Source organism: Falco peregrinus, chromosome 7 (assembly GCF_023634155.1).
Source record: "Falco peregrinus isolate bFalPer1 chromosome 7, bFalPer1.pri, whole genome shotgun sequence".
NCBI classification, from domain to species: domain Eukaryota; kingdom Metazoa; phylum Chordata; class Aves; order Falconiformes; family Falconidae; genus Falco; species Falco peregrinus.
Genome location: NC_073727.1, coordinates 41365151 through 41387265, shown reverse-complemented (window position 1 = coordinate 41387265; position 22115 = coordinate 41365151). Strand labels below are relative to the sequence as shown.

General features: G+C 37.2%; 1 protein-coding gene across 8 annotated transcripts in view; it reads right to left on the bottom strand.

Moving 5' to 3' along the window:
• Window positions 1-22115, bottom strand: part of ADGRG6 (adhesion G protein-coupled receptor G6) — a 112757-nt gene that overhangs the window by 24110 nt on the left and 66532 nt on the right. For all 8 annotated transcript variants that reach the window (XM_055810347.1, XM_055810344.1, XM_055810345.1 and 5 more), the window contains 9 exons: window positions 21939-21991; window positions 21805-21858; window positions 13094-13236; window positions 12284-12398; window positions 10285-10346; window positions 8618-8825; window positions 7965-8130; window positions 4575-4715; window positions 766-882 (listed from right to left, as the gene is read on the bottom strand). In XM_055810347.1, coding sequence (XP_055666322.1) covers window positions 766-882; window positions 4575-4715; window positions 7965-8130; window positions 8618-8825; window positions 10285-10346; window positions 12284-12398; window positions 13094-13236; window positions 21805-21858; window positions 21939-21991 — 1059 coding nt within the window. The remainder of the gene's footprint in view (window positions 1-765; window positions 883-4574; window positions 4716-7964; window positions 8131-8617; window positions 8826-10284; window positions 10347-12283; window positions 12399-13093; window positions 13237-21804; window positions 21859-21938; window positions 21992-22115) is intronic.

The following is a 22115-nucleotide window of genomic DNA, read 5'->3' as shown; positions in this document are numbered from 1 at the left end:
CTTGAAAATGTGCAAAAGCCTGCTGAACCTAAATGGAGGTTGTTTTGCCTGTCCTTAAAATAATCATTATAATGAAATACAGGAAAGTTAATCGAACTGTGAAAATTAGAAACTGGGTTCTCATCACTTAATTTACTTAGCTATTGCATTTTAACATCTTCTTTCTTAAGTTCTCTAGTGCTATTGTCTCTTTTGCAGTAGCTGCTGACAGCATGTCTGAGGACACTCAAGCTCGCATGTTTTTTAACTGAAAGAGTATGTGCCAAAAGGTTGCCTTTGGTCTGTATTTTCCTAAATTAATTGTAGTCACCTTTTTACAATATGGTCCTGTCCATTCTTCCTTTGCTGAAAACCACATTAACAAGAAAATAACTTGGGGAGCTATTAACAATACAATTCATGTTTGATCAAAGAATTTAAGTAATTCTAAAGTTCCAGTGTAATAAATCGTGTCTCTGGTCACTGGTCACAAACGTGGTCATGAACAGAGGTTTTGCCTACAGTTATTGGCACAGAAATTGCCTCTGAGTGGCAGAATCAACATGTTTCATATAAATACAGAGCAGGAATGTGTGAGGAAGAGTTTTTGGTTGTTTTTGTTTTTTTTTTTTACTTTTCGGTTATTTGTTTTCATTCTAGAGTTTTTATTTCCCTTTTAGTTTATGTCCTTACTAAAAATCCATCCAAATCAATCAGGCTATACGCTTAGCCTTTGCTATATATAAACTGTTTGCCTGTTCATCTGAATAATCAATCTTGTTTTACCTGAATTTTGGTATGCTTAATTGTAACCTTCACATAATCCTGAAGATCCTGAATGGTGATGTTTCCAATACTGCATGCCACCACAAAACTGGTCAAATTGGCAGGATTTTCTGCATCCTTTGAAAGATTCAGAAAAATATAAATGCTTACGCAGCACATAACATAAAAGCCAGAGCACACAGTTTCATTTTTGTAGCATGCCAGAACAAATAAGTTGTCAGCATTTTTTCACTTTTGATCATGCAATATACGAACATTATGTTTAAAAAATCAAATTATGAGCTTGCCTCATGGAAGTTTCCCTATTTTCCTTATAGTTATAAACATATATAGGCACAATTATAGAGAGAGGTTAGAAGGCATAAATTCCCCCTTTAATCATTATGTCTGATGCCAACAAAATTATAACTCAAACAATGTAGGAGATAACCCATGATATGATTAGCTCATTTCCCTAAACAAGAATGAACTAGCTTTCTTATTATTGTCGATGCTATCCTTTTCAGTAGATGCATTTTTTAGCCAATAACCTGTTTTCTGTGTATAGCTGCTAAATCATCCTCCATTTACAATGAATGGCTAAGAAACAGTAAACAAATTCAAAGAAATGTTACATACTGTAGGAGATATTTGCTACTAGGTCATATTTGATGAGAAATGAAATAGAATACTGATGTTACCACTGAGCAATAACATTTCTAACAGGCAGTGAACAAGTACCAGGTTGAGAATTTTCCAAAAGAGAAGTTTTCCTTGGAAACTGATGATTTATTAAAATGGAATTGCTTTGGAAATACTATTTTCTTTTGATGAGCTTCCATTGAAACCTGCATAGTTACATGGCTGGGTGGCCTTATGGGAAGCTGGGAAGCTTGGCCACTCCGTGTGGCAGATCTTAGGTCAAATGAATAAATGAATCTGTTGCCACTCACTTTTCCTCCAAAAATCTGCACTGGGAAACTCCTGACAGCCCCCTCCCCACCCACCCCCCACACCCACACCCTGATTCCTTCAGTCTAGGGGTTTTGTTAGCCTGACAAGATGTCAGGTATCAGCTCAGCACTGGGCTCATGAGATCCCACCACCCATTCATGAAAGGCAGAATAGCTTCATTTATTAAGTTCACATTATCCTGCGAAGAGATTTTAACTTCTTAATAACCATATGCAAGATTTTTTAAACATGGCATTTCAGACTATACTGGAGCTCTGTGACCTAATTTCCTAAAAACTTAAAAATTGCAGAGGAGTGAAAATGCAGTTTTCTAGACAGTTCTTGAGCATTCAAACGAGAAAACCTCTTGGCTACTACCTAAATTTCAACACCTGACAAAGTCTAGGAAAGCCTTTGGACAGATTTCTATGGGTTTCAGTGGGTTCTGCCTCTAGCAGACATATCAGATGTCTCTTTAGGAAAGGCAATATAATATATTCTTACTTGTCCTTAGAAAGGAATAGAAATATTGTGTGCATTAAAGTAGAATACAGAGAACTGCTTATTTAGCTATAAGGCGGTGCTCATCTAAAGTTAGGGGTAAGCTTTTAGCCAATAAAATACACAGAGGTACAAAGTAAAGCAATATGGCTAGTGTTCATGCCATAAATCTGGTCTAGTCTAGACAATCACAATTCACATATTTATCATATTTTCACTTTATTTTCATGGCCTTAAAACTCATGAGGATGTTCTTTCCACCTAACTTCAAACACGTAAAAAGATGTCCAGAACTGAAGTAGCCATTCTAGCATTTCTTAACACAGTCAATGAAAGGAAACTAGCACATCCAGTGCGTAATCCATCTTACTTATTCTATACACCTAGGTTGAATATGGGTTGCCTAAAATAAGTGTCCATTTTAGAGGCTCTAAGGTATCCTGCCTAGTCTCCAGCTACTACTGCAGAAGATCTCACATCTCTTAGATGTTCTTTGTCCCATCTGTCGGCCAGTAGTACCTTTGTACCTTGAGGTGTCTCAAATTGCACTTTGCTTATTTGCCTGGGGAACTGATGCTTAGTCCTACGCTGGGATGAGATGTGTCACACCTCAACAGTGTCCACTCTTTGCATTAACTGGCTTTGAAGGCAACTTATGGAGAACAGTTCAAGCATAGGTATGTACATTGAACACACCTGCCTTTGGCAAAATGAATCCCACCCTGAATAGCTTACATTAATTTTTCATATAGTATTCTAAGTAATGCAAACATCAGATTTTAATGAATGACAAGATAAAACTTATTACTAGCATTCTCCAGTGGCAAATAAAAAAACCCTCCAGTGATGTAAAGTATGATGTTTCACTGTTATGTTGAATGCTTATAAGAAATGCAGCTAATAGCATTGGGTTTTTTTTTAATTGTGATTGGAATAAATATATTTGTGAAATATTTTTATATAGTTATATATATATATACAGATAAAGTTACTGGGTTTGAGACAGCGTGGAGATCATTTATTTTTAGCCTTTATTATTTTTTAGACTTACTTTATTTTTCGACTTATTAAAAGGTGAGCTTTACACATTTTTATTTAATAGTGTTGAACATGTCACCCACAAATTGTTTGAAAAACACACAAAAAAATGGAAGGAATTTTAGTTGCAAATTTAGATGCAGATTTTAATGTTATTTGCTTTTCAATGACTTATTAAGTATCCCTTAGAAACACATTCCTGCACCATTAAAGGACACATTCTGACTTTATATGATTTTATGCCATTAGGACAAATTTACATCTGTATTCTGGTTTCTTTATTAAATATATCCATCCTGTTTTTCTCAAAAATGGGCTTAAAATGAATACTATTTTCAATAGTTAAAGGTACTTTGGGGTGTATTTCAGAAGGCAACTGAGGGTCATGGGTATTTTCTTGCTCAGATTATCTGAAGAATCTGGATACACTGCCAATAAAAATGATAATATAGGGACAATACAATACTACACAGTTCAGCGGATGAACAAGAGCCAAAGGTCACTTGAAATACTAATGGGAAAACAGACTCAAGTCTTCTGAGACTCAGTCTACGGTTCACTATGAAACAATGTTTCCTTTTTAATTAACTTTTTTTTTTTTTTCCATATAGGTATGGTTTTGGTTGTTTTTTCCAAGCTGTGAATTCTTCCTTATTTTTTTGCATCTATCATGTAGGAACTTTTTATAATTACCATATGATGGGACCCAAAGGAGAAAAAAATCAAATCTACCTGAGTCCCTTTATTTTTCAGGTACAAGTACTGTTATCCTTTTTCCATAATAAAATACGGTGTGCTTATGAAAACACATATAGGAAGAGTGATATGTACAAACCCAAATGTTCTCTGGCAATGGCCATCAGCCCAGAGTTTGCAACTAAATATGAGTAGTCAGCTGGATATGAGTGTAAACCAACTCCTTTAAGGAAAAGAGGAAGAAAGAGTACTTGGCAGTGTGACAGGCCAAATTCTCTTCTGATTGAAAGGAACCTGACTCCACTGAATAACAAGGACCTATATTAATTCATTTTAACATGTTATGCCCTTTAAGAGGCCTTGCTACTTTACTCTGTTACAGTTTTCCATAGGTTACCCTGAGAAAAAGTTTATCTCCCATGTGACGGGAATTTGCAGTCAAATCATTGACTTTAATTCAGCTTGGGTACTTTGACTATCTTGTCACTGAACATAACACTGCCTCTAGCGCCTACATCTGCTACCACCTTCTCATTCCTGTAATTCATGGGATGCTGTGAAATGATTACACTACAGAAAACCTTTAGCAGGTGGCTTTGACTCAGCCTAATTGGAATGACTTCAAACACATTAAAGTTTACCTGAAAAAGACCATTTTTATTGAAGAAAGTAAACTGAGCCCTTGATATAACTTCAAACTCGTCTTGACTTAAATTCTTCAGTAAACTTGGTGGCAGAACAACAGAAGCGAAGGCATTTGTCTGATCCTTGTCAAAATCTATCTGTTAAATAAAAACAACAGAAGAGCGTGTTCAAACAAAACCCAAACCATCCATTGTCCACAACTGGGTTCACACCCTTACGCAAAGATATGTAAACATGGGACTAGAACCAATCAACACTACTATGACCTGTATGTATGTAAGAGTTAATGCAATAAATAAATTTTAAAAAGGCTTAGGAGGCTTTCCCACCATTCCAGCATGAGATCAGCCTTCTGCTACAAAAAGGTATTAGATAAAATCAAAACACTCCTCCGTTACTATAATAATGATTTGGAAATAATGAGATGATAATATAACAGTAATAATAATTTTCAGTGACCTTCAAGGTACTTCTCATCATACCAAACATTGCTGAGAACTGAAAAATATGCTGTGAATCTTTCTTTCTTAAGTTGTATTATTTGGCTTGATCTGCACATCTGAATTAATTCTCCTATGAGCCTTTCTAGTTTCTCCGTTACAGAAGGGAGATTTTAAAACAATGATTAGTGTCACCTCTCTATCATTCCGTGTAGCACAAAAAAGTCACTTTCTGCCATCAATATAAGTTTAATCTGTACTGGTAATGTGTCAGACAGCTGAAAGCCCTCTATGGCACAGGGATATAACAAGTGAGCAGGAAAGAAACAAGGATGCAAGCTTGCATTTCATTAGCTACAAGAGAGCTCTCCCACCGTAGCATACTCAAGGTGTGCCACCCTACCCATCAAAGGAAGGGGAGCAAGCCATCTCACAGTGGCTCTATAGTAAAAGTGTTTAAGAATGTTATTGCGAGGTAAGGAAACTCACGCTCCTGACTTCTCCAGAGGCAACTTGGTCATGTATTTATGCCTCTCATGATCAATCATATAATTCTAAAAGCACCATTAGCTAATAGAAAGTTAAAAGCCATAGGCTACTGATAGATTTATTTAAGTTCCACTGATTTACTGTGAGTAACAGGCATCCTTGGAAATTAGTAAGAAGTGGTTCATAGGTGTCTCCTGACAGTGCTAAATGCAGTTGAATAAAAGGTTTTCAAAGAATAATTCTGTCACGTTAAACAGGAAGTGTGTGTGTGATAAAGTTGTGCCATTAGGTATTGTTTGCAAATAGAGTGGAAGAGGCTTCTATAAAGAAGTATGGATATATTACAGGAATAATTTGATAATATGAATCACCAAAAGCTAACTTAGTCAAAGCTTTGGCAAGAAACATAAAGACACAGTGGACTGAAATAGAATCTTTCCAAATTGCCATGGATACATTTGCTTGATATCTACTTTAAGAAAAAAAAATGAAATAAAATCTGGAAACATTCTGACATACAGCTTGAAGAGTTTAATGCTCTCTGATGAGCCTGGGATAGATCATCACATCACTGTTGAAAAACTTGGGCTTTAAAAAGGGAATCTCCCTCCAGCAGGGATAGCAAGTATCTTTCCTGATAGGCATGGAAAATATAAATTGTGACCACAGCTGCTGCAGATTTTTCTGGTAGGAAGGATGCTAGGAATTCTCAATCAGCTGTTGGAAATGTGGAAGTCTGAGAACAACTTCATGTTCCAATAGGAACATTATAAATAATTTGACGGAGTTTGGATTTTATGATTATTTAGACAGTGCTATAATAAATGATTCCAGGGCAAGAAAATTCCTGGATGTCCTCAAGCCACAGATGGTAATTCTTTTATACATGCAAACAGCCCAAACCTGGCTTCAGAATTTTTCCTTTCCTCTTTCCATAAATACAGGATGAAATCTGGAGGAGAAATGTTCCTTTGATAACAAAGAACAATCAGCTATTGAGCTTCATTAATAGGAGACCTGAACAAAACTATATGTACAGTTACCAAAAACTTCTAATAAAATTGATTGTAAGAAATCTTAGCCAAAATGTTCATGAATATAAGTATGTGAAAACTCTATTACATTAAACCCATTTCTGTCTATTTAAACCAGCATTTGAGTTTTGATCCAAAGTCTATATACACAGCATGTAAAAGCCCTACATCCTATTATATTACTACTACTTTCCCAGCACTGTCTTCATTACTGTTTTTGATTTTTACAGGATATAGTATTTTATAAAATAATCAGTCTTTTATTAGGATACTTGTCATGCTGCTTTGCAGTGGAAATTAATTTGGTTGCATAAGATGCTTGTAGTCTGGTGAATAGTCTTACACTGTTTTTATAATACCACATTTTGTTTCAATTCAGTTTTGGTTCCTCTGGCCCAAATGCTAGCAGATTATTTTTATTTTTCTGTTTAATATTTTCTGTGTGTTTTCCCAAGTAAGCCTCAGTGTATTTGAATGGTTAGACTCCCAGGAAACGGAGATTACATTACCTTTGTCATAGGCTTCTTATATAACTGTGAAAAATTACATTGCACTACATTTTAAAAAGCATTTAGGTACCAGGAGATGCAGACAAGTATACAATGAAATTTAAAAAGACTTGGCACCTCATTGCTACTGATTTCAACAGAACCTTTGGAAAATCCCAATAGGTATTCATGTGCACCTCAAATATTATTTCATAGCTTTTAGACGTCTGATCTTTTCTATTTGCGGGAAAAAATATAATTTCTATTTGTGGAAAAAAAAATTAAATTTTTGAGTTGATGACAAGTATCCTAACTATAGCAGCCTGTCTAGATACTGTAGCACTGGAGACCATTCTGCATTTTGAGTGATCTTTGTTTCTTTTATTTTTCATATCTAGGCTGGTCAAACTCCACGTGAATGTCTTGAACTGCCTCAGACATCCCAAACGGCACAAGCCTATCAACCTACATGTGAATAATTGGACCAGCCTTCAGACTCCATTAGTAGGTGTTTAAACTGTACTGGAAGGTTGAAGGTCTATCTGTAGAAATCTACATGCACATACCTATATTTAGGTGTCTTATTCTATAGCTGAAATGCATCAATGGAATTGTTAGCTAGTGTACAATGGGTAATACAGCAGACTGTTAAAGATTATTTTCCCTTTTCATTAGTAAAAGAAAACCTAAAAAGTATGAAGTCTGTTCTGGATTTGTAAGAAAATTACTTTTCATCCATACGGAACATGTGAGCTTATCTCGGTTTCCCGTCACTCAAGGAAATACTACATTAATCTGTTTGGATGATTGCAGGAAAAAGGAAATAGAAAGTAGGGGGAGACCTGTGAGTTATAAGTGGGTTTATAGGAACCACAGTAAACGTGCTTGGAACAACAGGCCCATTTCACATTTAAATACAACTGCTTGTTCTGTACCTGGAAATCAGATGCATTATTCTGTGGACTGACACTGAAAGAACCACCTTTGAATGAAGTTGAGTTTATAGAAGACACTCCAAGAGCAAGGTTTCGTGTTGAAATACTCATGGATGGTCCAGTGAACTGGATCTTTAAAGCCAAGGCATCGATAGTTTTTAAAGCTCTGAAAATAAAAATAAAGTTATTCTAAAAACTGAATACAGAAAAAAAACCCCACTATGCTCTATATGTTCTTCATGTTTCAGATGATCCTTTTATTATTGACTGTCTCTATCACCCATCTATGTATTCACAAGGAGACTGTCAGGCTGTAAATTTACGCGTCTCTGTTGAAAACAAACACTTTTGATTGACAGAAACTATCTGACTACATATCACTGGTCCTGAAATAATTTTCCAACAATATTTAGATCTATGCTATGTCATGTATCAGGAGATTTCTTTTCCACCCAAATACTTTATCTTTGTCAAGCACATTAATTTTAGTACAAGAAGAAATATTTGTATATCTAATTTGGAAAATTCTTTCTAGTGGAAATCAGAAAAGTTTGATTTTTGTACTGCAATTGTTTGTCTATATATGGAAGAATGAATCCTTCCAACCTTACATGTTGCTTTCAAAAACTTGTCTCAAATGCAGAAATACTTACTCTGAAGATGATGCTGCCAATACACTGTCTGAACTGGTTAGAATATTGGAAAAAATTGTCACCACGGTAGAACCCAGAGATTCATCAATTTCTTCATCATTCACAATTTTTTTGAGCTTCTGCACAACATCATTTACTTTGTCTGAGGTTAGCTGCTGCCCTTCACCAGTGAGATTCAGAAGCTGATTGGCTATGTCAGCTGCATTTTCTGTAAGTGAACACGTACAATGGAATAAAAAGAGAAAATAATGCATATCAGTCCTGAAGTAATTCAGAAACACAAATTTTTATACTTACTGTTGAAAATTAGAGCATGGTCTGTGCTACTTGTAATGAACATAGGATTTTATCATTTTATCAAATTTATAATTTCATGAAAAAGTGTATAGAACCTGCTGATTATTACATTCTGTCCGCATTGGCTGTGTCCTTCTCCTTAATTTGATTTGAGTTTGTACATCAGAACTATTATTGAAAGGACTGACTGAAAGAAAAACAGGGGAAGTAAGGAATAAGAAGCGTATTTTCTCTCCTTTTTTCTCCTTATGCTATCCTTTCTTTTTCACTGGGAAAAAGTTTCAGTCTTGAAGTGAAACAAATGCATCCAAAGTCACTCTTACTGAAAAAGTATTAATTCTTTTAAGCTTTGGTGAGAAAGTCTGACCTGATTGCAAGTATTTCAGTTCCTTCAGAGGATTGCAGTCTTACTCAGAGGGTTGGCAAGCACAACACCTAAGCAAATTTCATGAGAAGAATCTTCCTGGTAAGGAAAGCTTGAGTATGTGTCTAACATGAAAACATTAGCGTAAATCACGTATTGAACTGTTAAGTTTGATGGGGTACCTGGATAGAAAACTAATAAAACCATTAGTATTTTACAATATCAAAATGTTTGAGATTTATTGGAATTTACAAATAAGATTTTGATATATCACTCTTTAGTCTGCAACTGGCTCTGTTCTTTTAATGTTCTGTTTTATAATACAGCTTTTACTACATTTACTGTAGAATGTCCATTTTACATGAAATGATGTTTTCATATACCCTGACTGCAAGTTCTCAATTACTAAGGTAGCCAGTCTCCCTAGGACACCCCTATTAGTGGAGAAAGAAAAAGAAGCTTCTCCAAGAAAGTAATTCAGAACAGGAGCTTGCTGCAGGGGCTCTGAAAAGAGAGTATCATTCTCTTCACTAGCTCTGGAACTAAAAAAAAGGGCCATAAAATTGTTGGCTGTTCATTTTACTCCTCCTGTAAGGCCAGAATGACATCAAGGGGTATTTTGCAAACTGAGAATAAATCTGAAAATGTCTGATCATAAGCCCAGTGAAGAGAGTGGGAGTCCTTCCACTTCACCTATAGGCATTGGAAACATTTTAAAATTTGTCTAAATATGAATGCCAAATTGAGGCAAACTACTACCTGCCTCTATTTTTGCTTAAATTGCATTTAATGTCATTAATCAGTATCCAGAGATTTTCATGGGTGGACTGAACTGGGCCTGGTGCACTTCCCAGAGTTTATTTTGCACTGATTTTTTAGAAAGATTTTAAACAACTTAGCATAAAGAAGGAAGTTATTCTTCCTTAATGTAACTTTCTTTTAGTAAGCAGTAACCAAAGACTACAAAACTATTCCTTTAGCCAAAGACCAACATCAATATACTCACCTGTGCAATTTCTAAGATCAGGCTGGCCCCAGTATGATGTGTAATTCTGCAGACCCAAATAGCTAAAGAGGAAAAATGACAAAATTTGTATGAAATAAAATAGTAAAAATATGTTAATGTTTCACAATTCTTTTGTAGGTGTCACAGTGGACCACTCTTCTCAATTCACAATTTTCCTAGCAATATGACCCCTAGTGACATTAAATATATATGCTTGACAGCAGAAATATGTGATCAATTAAGTGACAGTGCTGAGAGAAACACTTGTTCTTTTGGACAAATTCCCAGCTGATTCCTGTACTGATTTAATTAACTGCATCAGCAGAAATTTTGGCCTTTTATTTTGGGAAAGACACAAATTTTAACACAAATTATGCTCCTATTATGGCCTAATCAGATGATGTTTCTATGATTTCCCTTTGATATAAATGGCTTTGATCAAGTCAATAGCAAGCTGTAATATCTCTCAGAAGAGCATGCACAGGAGCTATGTGGAGATAGAAACTTATGCGACCCATGAAAACTTGGGCAGGTCAGCATCAGATCCAGGTGCTGGTGAGGGGCAGATAAAAAGTTCGTTTTGTTTTTTTTTCAAAATGCTTCTTTTAGAAAGCCTTATCATAGCAAAATACCCAGATACAGCTCCAAAATTTAACACATTTTTCCCTTAGTTTTCTTTATAGATAATAATCTTATCATAGCATGGCAAAGGCAGGATGGAGAATGGGAAAAAGTTATTCTTTCACTCAGCACATGACAGAATAAAGTTATTCCTCAGTTGATCACCTTTATTATAACAGCACACTAGCAGATAACCTTCTACTGTAGGATGCATAGGACTAGAAAAGATCATTGGAAGAGCTTCCTCTTCTTTCAAAACACATCCCATCTGTACTCCATATTGGCAAAAGCTAGTAAAGGCAGAAGCAAGGAAAGCATATCACAGTGCAGAACACAGTATATTTTTTTTTTTATGAGAAGTGCTGTAAACAGATGATGGTATTGTGTAGACCACAAATGAACAATAAAGATAAGCAATACTGGGGCAGAAGAGGCCAGAAGTCTTAATTTAATGATTCTGAGGCTCTGACATAAAAACAATTTGACTTCTGCACTACTCTACAACAAAAGCTGGTCAATCAGAATCCAGCAGTTCTTGTACAAGATTAAGAGGCTGAGGAAGTGAGTTAAATATAATGCTGGTTGCTTTCCTGTTTGGCACAGAACCTCAAAGCTGATTCATATCCATGTTGCCATATTGTTTTCAAAAAGTAAAAAGATCTGATCTTCTCAGAACATGTTCCAGATGCAATGTGGGTGGATAAGGCTACTATATTGCATTTAATGGTGATCATCCTAAATATTGAAGAAATTACTTAATATTGCATCATCATAGTGTTCAGGGCATGCTAAGGAGATCAAAGCCATATTGTTTTGGTCATATATCAATGAAAGTAATAATATTACCATTTTACAAATGGGAAATAGAGATACAGTGTCTAAAAGCCTACACTAGGGAAAATTTAGCCTAAACCTTAAAAACACATGTTCAGATCTTAAAGTGTAAGATTATCCCCACGTTCAGTTATAACTGACTAGCAACAAAATACTTGTTTCACAGAATTTCTTTTACTTTCCCTTAGTCAGATGAGAGGTTCTGCATTAAACCAAATACACATCTCATCTTCACAGAGTTTTGTTGATAATTTCTTATGCAAGTCAGATAGTAGTAGTGGAGTGGGAGAAAATGTGAAACTGTAACACAGACATGCAACATAAACTTCAGGACTTGAAGAAAGTAGTTTTGTTCCATAAGAAGGTGTTATTTTTATAGTAACTTTTAACATGTATTCATTGTAGACCTCAATACGCCCTACAGAAGGAGTGTATGAGCCTGTTTTTCTTACCAATTAATTACATACTCTTACTGCACACAAATAATCTTCCACAGTATAAAAACCATCTTCCAGAAATCATTTTTAGCTATCTGAACACCTACCAGGTTCTTGATGCGGTCTGAACTGAGCTCCCATGGCATAATGTGAAGTTGGTCACAGTCGGTCTGGTATCTGGCCAAAAATAATTTGGAGGGTTTTCTTCAGCTAAACATTTTTCTGTAAAAATAAAAGTATGTCAGTGTTAATGGCAAATTTCTTCATCCAATCATCTCCCATTTCTTGTCTTCAGCTCATCAACCAGTCTACAGCAGAAAGCTGTCTTCAAATGAAATGCTTGGTTATCTAGAGTAGTGGCAATGGAGGCGTGCACAACAAGGTCAATCTATACTGCTCTTCTCAAGGGAAAGGATTGAACTGCATGCTGCATCCATTTGCAGTCCACCAGCCCCTACCTCCTCTCTCCCAAGGGAAGGGCAACCTCTGACTGGAAGGAGTTGAATGGGAAAAGATGACTGCTAAAAGGAGACTGATTAAGGGCAGCAGCTGGCAAAAGCACAGACCACAGGGTTGAGAAGTGGCTATGAGGGGCCTTGGAGGTCCAAAATGTCTCATTATGGCTCTGGCTGTGAATCATACATCTTTATCCTCAAACTACCAGAGGTGCCATCAGGAACTGTTCCAGCCTCTTTGAACCAGATAGGGAAACACTGACTAAAGCAATCTGAACAACTGTGTTTGTGTTAAAAGGTACCTGGAGTACAGCTCTCTGAGATTAGTGGAACAATGAGGCTTAAAGGGACAATTAAAAATCAGTCATACCTTCTGGAAATGTGGGATCATTTTAACATAGAAGATGCTTATTTTTGGACAAGCAAACAAAAGCTGTTGTAACAAAGCTGAAAACTACTTACCCACTGGATCAACGTCCACGGTATGAAGCTTATATCCTCCTTCCATGGTCCCATTATTATTTATGAGCTTCTGTCGGATGTCCTCCTCTTCTAAATTGATGTTGTTGGTAGCATTATAAACCAGAAGAGCCAAAACCGAAAAACTGCAAGGAAAATTATCCGAGTGTTTGAGTCAGAACAGTAGAGATTAAATGTGAGGACATAAGAATATCTGTCAGACTCTGGTTTTCTGAATATAGAACAGTGTCACCAAGACAATGTTGCTCATTATCTGTAAATTATTATTTTTGTATATATAGGGTCATAAGAAGAAAGTATGACTGCGAAGTTTCATCCTCTAGTTACCATTAAGGAAGAAACTCATCAAAAGAGCTAAGAAATGTTTTCAGAAGATTTAGATTCTTATATTAAAGGATATTAAAAGTTGAAAGCATAAAGTTGTGAGTTGTGAGCTCTAAATAGGCCCTAATCAAATCTAAAACTCTGGTAGCTGATGGCTTAGGAGTTTAAGAGCTGATTCATCCCACCTTACAAAACTTGTCAGAAGTCATCCTCCAGAGGGTCTGTCTCCACTGACCACAGAGGAAGAGTGAAAGACTAACGAAGAACAGATGCCTAACATATAAATGTCTAAATTTTGATGGAGTGAAAAACACCCTGACACACTTCTGAAACTTTTAGTCCTAATTAGGAAAGTCTAGTTGCTCAGATGAGTAATTCCAATTTGAGCAGTAATAGCTGTTTTGTACTGTAGCCCACTGCTACTTTCTTGGGCATAAGAAGTAGTTCAAAGTGCCCAAGTCTCTTTCCTGTGAGAGAAATATAACAGTCCCCACCCTTGTCCAAAAACATAGCTTTTCTGGAAGGGAAATAATGAACAGAAAAGCAGTTTAAGCAGGACACAGGAAAGAAACCCAGAGTGGAAGGCTCAGAAATTTCCTCCTGGGACACAGAAAACACATGTTGGAGAAGAGACTGTGTTGGTACCCAAGAGCATTGCTTGGCTCTGGCTAGTAGGAGGTGACGCCACTGAAGCATGGAACATTGGATCTCCATGGGAGCCAAAATGTGGAAAAAAGGAAAAAGCAAGCCTGCTTTGGGCTCTCTTCATCTTAGCCTTGCCCTCGGATACCCATTAGCCTGAATAAAGACAGACCTTCGCAGTGTGTGAGCAGTTCCTGGCAGCCTGGGAAGTGGCAGCACTGCCAGCACACCTACAGTGAGCAGGGAACACACCAAACAGAGCTGCTTTCACAGGCAGCCCCCAGTGCAAGAATGCAGCAGTGAGGTAAAGGGTCTTGTGGTCTACTTGAAGAAGAGTAGGAGAAAAACTCCATAGGGGTGTTGTATGGAAAAGGGCTAGTAGGCTTTTCAGGTGCCCCTTCCTAGACAGACCAGGACTTCATTACCAAAAATCTTCTAGAAAGACATCCCCATGATGACAGCTCTGCGCTGCATTTTCCAGAGGTGCCTGGTTTGGTACGGTATAAAACTACATCTTAGTGTACAGATGTTGCTCTTAGATGGCAGTTTTAATCCTCTTTCTCTCAGACATCATTCTGAAAACTGAACAACTCCAACCAATAATTCTGAAGTACTCTCATTAGTGGAATGGCATTAAAAGAACTGGCATTAGAAAACAACCCCTCAGTCTAGGAAAAAAATTAAAAAAAAAAAAGAAAAGAAAAGCCCAAACCTCACTAAGATATCATGAATTTGAACTAAATACTCTAACATTTCACTGTTTCAGATGTAAAGAAATAAGTAAATAAATATACCTTGTCCCTGGATAATTTTTTTTATTGTATGTTTTGTTGAACATAAGTACACTTATTTTTTTTATTGCTGTAACTGCTGTTTTGCTGGTAACATGTTGCTGAAAAAGAAGATAAAAATATGACTACCTGCTGACTTGGCTTGTTTTTTCCCCAGTAGATGTATTTTAGCAGGGAAATTCTGGCTATCCCTGGCCAGGTTGCACCTGCCCTGCTCCCTGAGATACTGCATTCCTCCTAACATTCCTTTGGTCTACATGGAGTGTTTAACATATGGCAATAGCCTCAGTAGGGTGGATATGCATTAGCAGGCTTTTGCTGTATACCTCGGATATATTACGAGGCACAAGTTTATTATGGCATTTATTTTTAGCAGAAGCATGGAAATTGCCTACGGGATTGACAATTCCTTCAGCCCTCCAGTACTTCAGCCCCAGAGTCTCCTGGCACTTAACCATCTTTCCTAAAAGATTCTGGCTTCAATCATCTATTCCCTTTACTTCAGAAGAGGAAAACTTAATATACTAATGCCACTCCCTACCTCAGCACTTGGCTGCAGAACAGAAGTCATAAGTGAACAGTCACCGCTACTGCTATGCTGCCTACTGCAGGACTCCCAATTAACCACAGTGATATTTAGTACCCATAACTGTGTGTAGATTGAGGTAGAAGGGTGAGGTAGAACTGCTTAGATGAGGTAGAACTAATTACAGTTACCTTGAAAAATTATACAGAAAAGTATTGATTATGAAGCACTGATAAAAATAATCTGTTAAACCACTTTGTTATTTATTTTCTGAGAAACTCTTAAAGCATAAGTCACGTATAAGAGCCTGTTCCATATTATGATGAAAACAATGTCTATAAACTTTTCAGAATGACTCATGCCAGCTTCCCAAAGTAAATAAATACCTTTTAACTTGACAGCTGATGCAATATGAAGCTAAGTGCTTCCTTCTACTTTTGTCAAACTCAGATCCAAGAAGAAAAACATTTTAACGGTGAAGAACAAAATTCTTGATTTGGGAAACAGCAGGCCAACACTCAAATAAATGGCAACAATGCCTTGCTCTGTCGGTGTCACCAGATCTGCTACACTGAACCTTATATCTTTTATTGTGTGCCATATATAAGTAGACAGATTCTCAGAGCAGTAATCAATTACAAATTACACATCACCTACAGTAACCTGTACTGATAGTATTACTGCTGTCAATATAAAAAAAAAAATGACTGTGGTGTAGGTAAACACAACGGGGATAAGTATTTATGCCTCCCTTCTGACTGAAATGGTGTCAGCTGAAGCAAGCAGGAAAGCAGGGGAAGACCGGCATCTATTCTACTTCGTCCTGGTCCGTTGAGCTAAGCTGGCTCAGAAGGAGGAGTCTGCAAAGTTGCATCCTCATCAGAGGCACAGGAGGTGGTGGTGGAGCCTGTGCTGCCATGGCACATACCACAAAGCCGGCTTTCTTCTCCAGCAGTGTGACTCACAGCTATTCCAGGACAGTGTGCCTACACACAGGCTGTGGTCTCATTGCTACACGATGCAAGGAGCCTGAAGGAAGGATTAGCAAACCATGCGAACCGTGCAGCACAGGCTGTTTCATACCTGAAGATATGTAGTTTGTAATTAACAATGCATATTTTACTTCTAGTTTCAGTTGTACTAGACAGCCTGAACTAATACTGAATTACTGTGGCTGTCAAATTGTTTAACAAATCACTATTTTCTCTCATAGTTAATGTTACTTGATTTGAGGTATATAAAGAATCATTTTTAAAGCACCTAAAGTATTCAGTGAATCTAAATTTCCACTAAAAGTCACTGGGAATTTCATTCCTAACTACTCTGGCATATTTAAAAGTTTTAAGATGTCAGCATTAAATTCTTTACCAATCTTGCTGTTATGTTGCCTTTGAAAATAAGCAGCAATGAGTAGCAGTAGCTCAAGACCGGAAGCACAAGTAGGCCCAAAGAATCACCTCTAAACATTACTAGCTTCTTCACATTAACAGGACAGATGAAAAAATAGCTTCCTATTGTTTAAGTCACTCTGTGAAGATGTAATACAGACAACAGACAAAATGTGAGAAAACACACAGAATGAGACAGAAAGAAATCTGAAAGAAGAGGGAAATTAAAAGCATTCCACAAAAGCATCTGAGTTGGGGATAAACTTTTACTTGAGGCAATTGTGATTATGATACCACTAAAATGTGCAGAACAGAGAGCAAAAAATTAGGACTGGGCATAACAGACACTTTCAAAGTAATGCCAAGGATGAAGAGGTTCCTTTCTCAGCAGGCGATGTTATTGAAAAAACAAAATCTGAGACTTCAGGACACAAAACTAAAAATTGCAGCTACTTTTTGGACTACTAAAAATAAAAGCATTCTAAGCCTTCCTTTTAAGTTAATGGCCACTGTATCAGAACAGTGCCGCAAGCAGCATGGTCACACCTCTGTGCTTGTCCTTGTGTCTCCAGGCCTTGCTGCTTACAGAGCTGGTGTGGGAATACAAACAACCATGGCTTTTCGACAGAAAGCACTTACAGTACATGATGACTTTCTGTGAAGGCTATTCGTTACTAACAGAAAGGCAAAATGGAGAGGGCTAGAATCCCTCACATTTCAACAGCCAGTATTCACTGAAATGAGTTTTTGGTTACGTCTGAACTATGTTCCAAAACAACAAAGAAAACCCTTATTCCCCAATATATTATTTTCCTAAAAATGGCATCTCACAATGTCAGGCCTACACAAAATCCAGTTGAAGTCAGTGGAAGGACAAAGGAAGCAATTGGAAGCTGGATCAAGAGCAAGCAGTCTCAGCAGGAGATTAAGAAGGGATCATCCTTCAGTCAATCAGGAGGAATTCCCAAATTCTTCCATCTGTGATGATGTCTTTCTTTACAAGTCATGGACACAAGATGCCAGCAGGACACTGTGCAGACATCTCTGAATTTCTGCTTGGCTCTTTGTTGGTCGGTTTTTCAAGCAGAAGTATCACACCTCACATACACATTATGGGGCATTTTAAAATGGTGCTCAGCATTGGCCAAGGCTGTCCCTTACTGCCTTGGGTAACACTGAAGCTGAAGTCGTGGGGAGTAGGGGTGGGCCAGGTGCAAGTTGTTCCTAAAACCTCACCAGTAGAAACCGGGAAAATTTTAAAAATAGGAACAGGCATCACAGATGTGTTCATTTATAACAAGGATAGCATTATTATTTCAAAACAAATAATATGAAGTAATCTACAAAGAATGCAAAACCCTAATACTTTACTCAGTAAAGATACTTTGGACTATAAAAGCAAAACTATCCTGCTCTGATGTTGCTAACTCCTGTCTAAAACTCTTACACAATCTAATTAGCTTAAATTGTATCCAAATCCATTAAACTTTCCATTAAGCAACACAGCACCCAAGAACACAGCAAGCAGGAGCCTGAATCTGCCTCACTGACACTGGCAGCAAAACTCCCACAGACTTCAAAAAAGCAGGACTAGGCATGGGCTGCTCTGATTTCCTGCTTTCCTCTCTATTTTCATTCCTAAGAGAAGAGATTTCTAAGTTTAGTGGTCTTTACATGGATGGCTACCACTGTGGTTTTTAATTTGGTAGGGTTGTTTAACAGGGCTGACATTAATGTTGTTTCACAAAGTAGAAGCAATTGATCACAGGAAATACATCAAAATGATGACAATCAAGTAATGGAAGTTGGAGCAAGCATAATCTTACTTGTATGTTAAGTGGAGAAAAAGTTATAAATTAATTTGGGCCTGAAATCTCAACATTGCTTGCAAAATAAAAGAAGAAAGGAGAAGCAAGGGAGCTGAGCTGCTTAATGAAGACCAGTTCCCCTACCAAGACAGCCCTATATAGTCATCTGACAAGACCTAGGAACAGTAGGACCCTTCTGAGAAAAGCAACAGCAGCAGTCATAGAAAGTTCTGACAAAGCTGCAGTCATAAAAAGCAAAGAATTAATGAAAGAAACAAACACATTTATAATTTATCTATATAAAAACCACAAACCAGCTTCACTTTCAAAGGTTTGTGCAAAATAATGGGAAACAGAAACAGCTATGTCCATAACCCATTCTGAACTCCTGTCCACTTTATTTTTAACTGCTCTCCTCTCATTAAGAGATGGAAACAGTATGTCCAGAGGAAAAGATTAAAAACAGACACAAAGTCAAGTACAGCTGTGGTAAAATTCTATTAAGGTAGTTAATGATCTACGAAAGCATTAGCTTGATATACTGCTGCCATCCAGAGATTTCACAGTATTAAAGGTGCTGATAATAATATGCACTTTTGGACTTGGCACTCTGTCTGTCTCTCATCACCATGTACATAAATGCATAATAAGCACAGTGTACTTTGGATTTCTGCAGCTCATAGAACACAGCAATGAAAGTGTAACAATTCACTTCCATATTTGTATGTTGTTTTGCTCTTCTCCAGAATGCAGTACAGTTTAAAATACTTATTTGGAAAAGACCTATTTTTAATGTGCCAAAAAAAGCCAGCTTCCTACCTCCCACTTCCAGCTTCTATTCCTTCTCTGAATTATTCTCTCTAATCATTCTTCCTCCTTCACCTGCAAGAAGACTAGGTGGAGAGACCGATAACAGAAGATCCCTGATAAGGTAGCAGTGTGGTAAATAAGAGTTGAAACGAAGCAAAGCAAAGTGCATTGAAAAGGTTGGCATAGGTTGTTTTGTTGTTTGGTTGGTAATTTTAAACTGTTGTATAAAATACTAATCCAAAAGGTAAGGATAAAAGATGTGATCTGAATGATAAGAATATGAATTCATGTAAATAGAGGGAAAACTCAAAGAGCAATTTAAAGATTTATGATTGTGCCTTAGAAATAAGAGGGCTATGATCTTGTGGAAAATTCAGTAAAGGGACATAAGGTTTAGTGAGTTAGGGTAAGGCTAATATGTTCACTTCTGTAAAAGCTAAAGTTAGAGCCATGATACTTATGGGTTAGGTTTTAATTTTTTACTGTGGAATGAAATTCTGTTCGGATAAACATGAAGGTAAATGGAATACTCAAAACCTAAGGGAAATAGTAGATTGTCTAAAACTGCAACAGAATTTTTTCTTGACTACCTAAAATGGAGAAACAAGAAAATCTTTGGACAACTATTCACAGAAATAATTTATAGGAATATTTAAGTTACCCCAACCAGATTGCTAGGTTGGGCAGAATCTTGACTTCCCCCCCCCCCCCCCCTTTTTTTTTTTTCCTTTTTTCTAAGAAAACATGAAGAGCATAACAATCCTGATTATTTGGAGAACAGTAACATTTTGAGTGACATGATTAGCATTTATACTAAATTATTCAGAATGATGACAAAATGCCATTTGGCCTTAACACAATGTGCGCTAGAGCCCATGAGAAGACTAGTTTCTCATTAGACCAGGCCTGGCTTGAAAAACTTTATGACATATTATCAACTTGTAATTTCATTGCCTCTGAAATTATGTTTGATGAGTAAATAGGAATGAGGTTGCTTCCCCATAACAGTGATACATTATTAGAAATAACTTACTGCCATATACACTTCATGTCAAAAAATGAGAAAGGGAAAAGAAAAGGAAAAGGAAAGTGGAATTACTGGAATAACTTCTCCCTCTTCACCTCCTTTTTTTATAGACCAGGAAGAAGAAACAAAGTCCAGAGGACAGGACGGTGGGAAGGTGAGATGCAAAGAAATCAGGTGTGCAGTCTAGGGGAGAACAAGATCCTGACAAGCTGGTCTGCTAGCCTCATAAAGATGCAGGGGTGGGGATAGGGAAAGCTTTACATTCCCCAGCAGTCTTGGATTGTTGGTAAGACTAAGGCATGGTCTCCAATTAAAAGGTTTTGCTGGCATAACCGTATCATTTAGAAGTGTGAAAAAAAAATCCCACCCACATCACTACACCCTACTGGAAATGTAGGTCAAGCAGCAAAATAGCCCATTCAGAGGCTGGGTTTACACTATACCAGTTAAATGGTTTTGCCAATAAAAGCTTTCTTTCTACTGTGGGTGTGTGGGAAGGAGATAGTACCTTTCATGAATCTTTTCATGTCTAGGTAAACTGTAGAAAACTGGAAGCATCAGTAACTACTTGACTACCGCTGAAATTGAAAAGCCCAGCTTTTATCATGGCAGTTAAAGTACTTCCCTTTGGGTCTTTTGCCTGCACTGCAAACAGATACATCCCACAGCCACTTGCTGTCCCTTCCTCACAGGATTAATTATGCTTTGGTTTTCTCTCCTTAATTTGGTCCTAAGATTCACTCCCTTCCCATATAACCCTCAGAATCAGCCTGCCACTTTCAAAGAAATCCCCCAAGGGCCAATTTTCAGGGGGTGTGACCGATATAACTTTCTTTGGCTGCTTTTGAGGCTGTCCCAACTCCAGTGCCTCTGAGCCCAGCAGAAGTCAGGAAATGAGAACATATGGTAAATAGTTTAACTCACACTAGTTTGGCTTTCAATTCTAGCATGATTTTTCAGTGTTTTGCATCTAGTAAGATGTCTGTTAACTCAAAGGCTCTGGTTCAAGAGAATAAATGCAGTGACAGTGGATAGATACCAGTGCACTAAAGTTTGTTGCTAAAGCAAGCTGGGTGTGCCATACTACAAATATATGCTATGTCTATTCATTTTTGTGACAGATGATACCTGAGCTCTGAAAAAATGAACTGTTAAGGTTTAAAGCTCAGTAGGTTTAAACCAAACCAAACAGAATAACCAGTATTAGGTTTTTGAGCACATCCAGAGCACTCAGCTCACCAGCAGTCATATATTTACAGACTGGAGCATAGCCCAGTAATAGACAATGAATCCAATAATAGACAATAAAGTCTGCTGTAAAGCCCCTTGTAATAGCAGCCGTTGCCTCTATCAAGAAAATGTCTTTAAATATGTTACCTTTTGAGACTTCTTTTTTCTCTTACTCCCTCTTTTATGGAGCCAGGGTAGATGCTATAAAACAAATAAACATTGATTAGGGTGGGCTAATTCTCATAAGGAACATGGCATAAACATCTTCCCCCTTCAGTTACCTTATATTGACCACATATACAGTGTAATTCCAGTTCTGGAAAGTACGGTTTAGCTGAAAAACAGGAAGACATTGATCACACGAACGGTGAGATGTTAATGGGGCTCTTTGTTGCTTAAGATAGAGTTAGAATTTTACCCTTCTCCCCCTTGAGAAATTCCCTTCAGTTTTTCAAAGC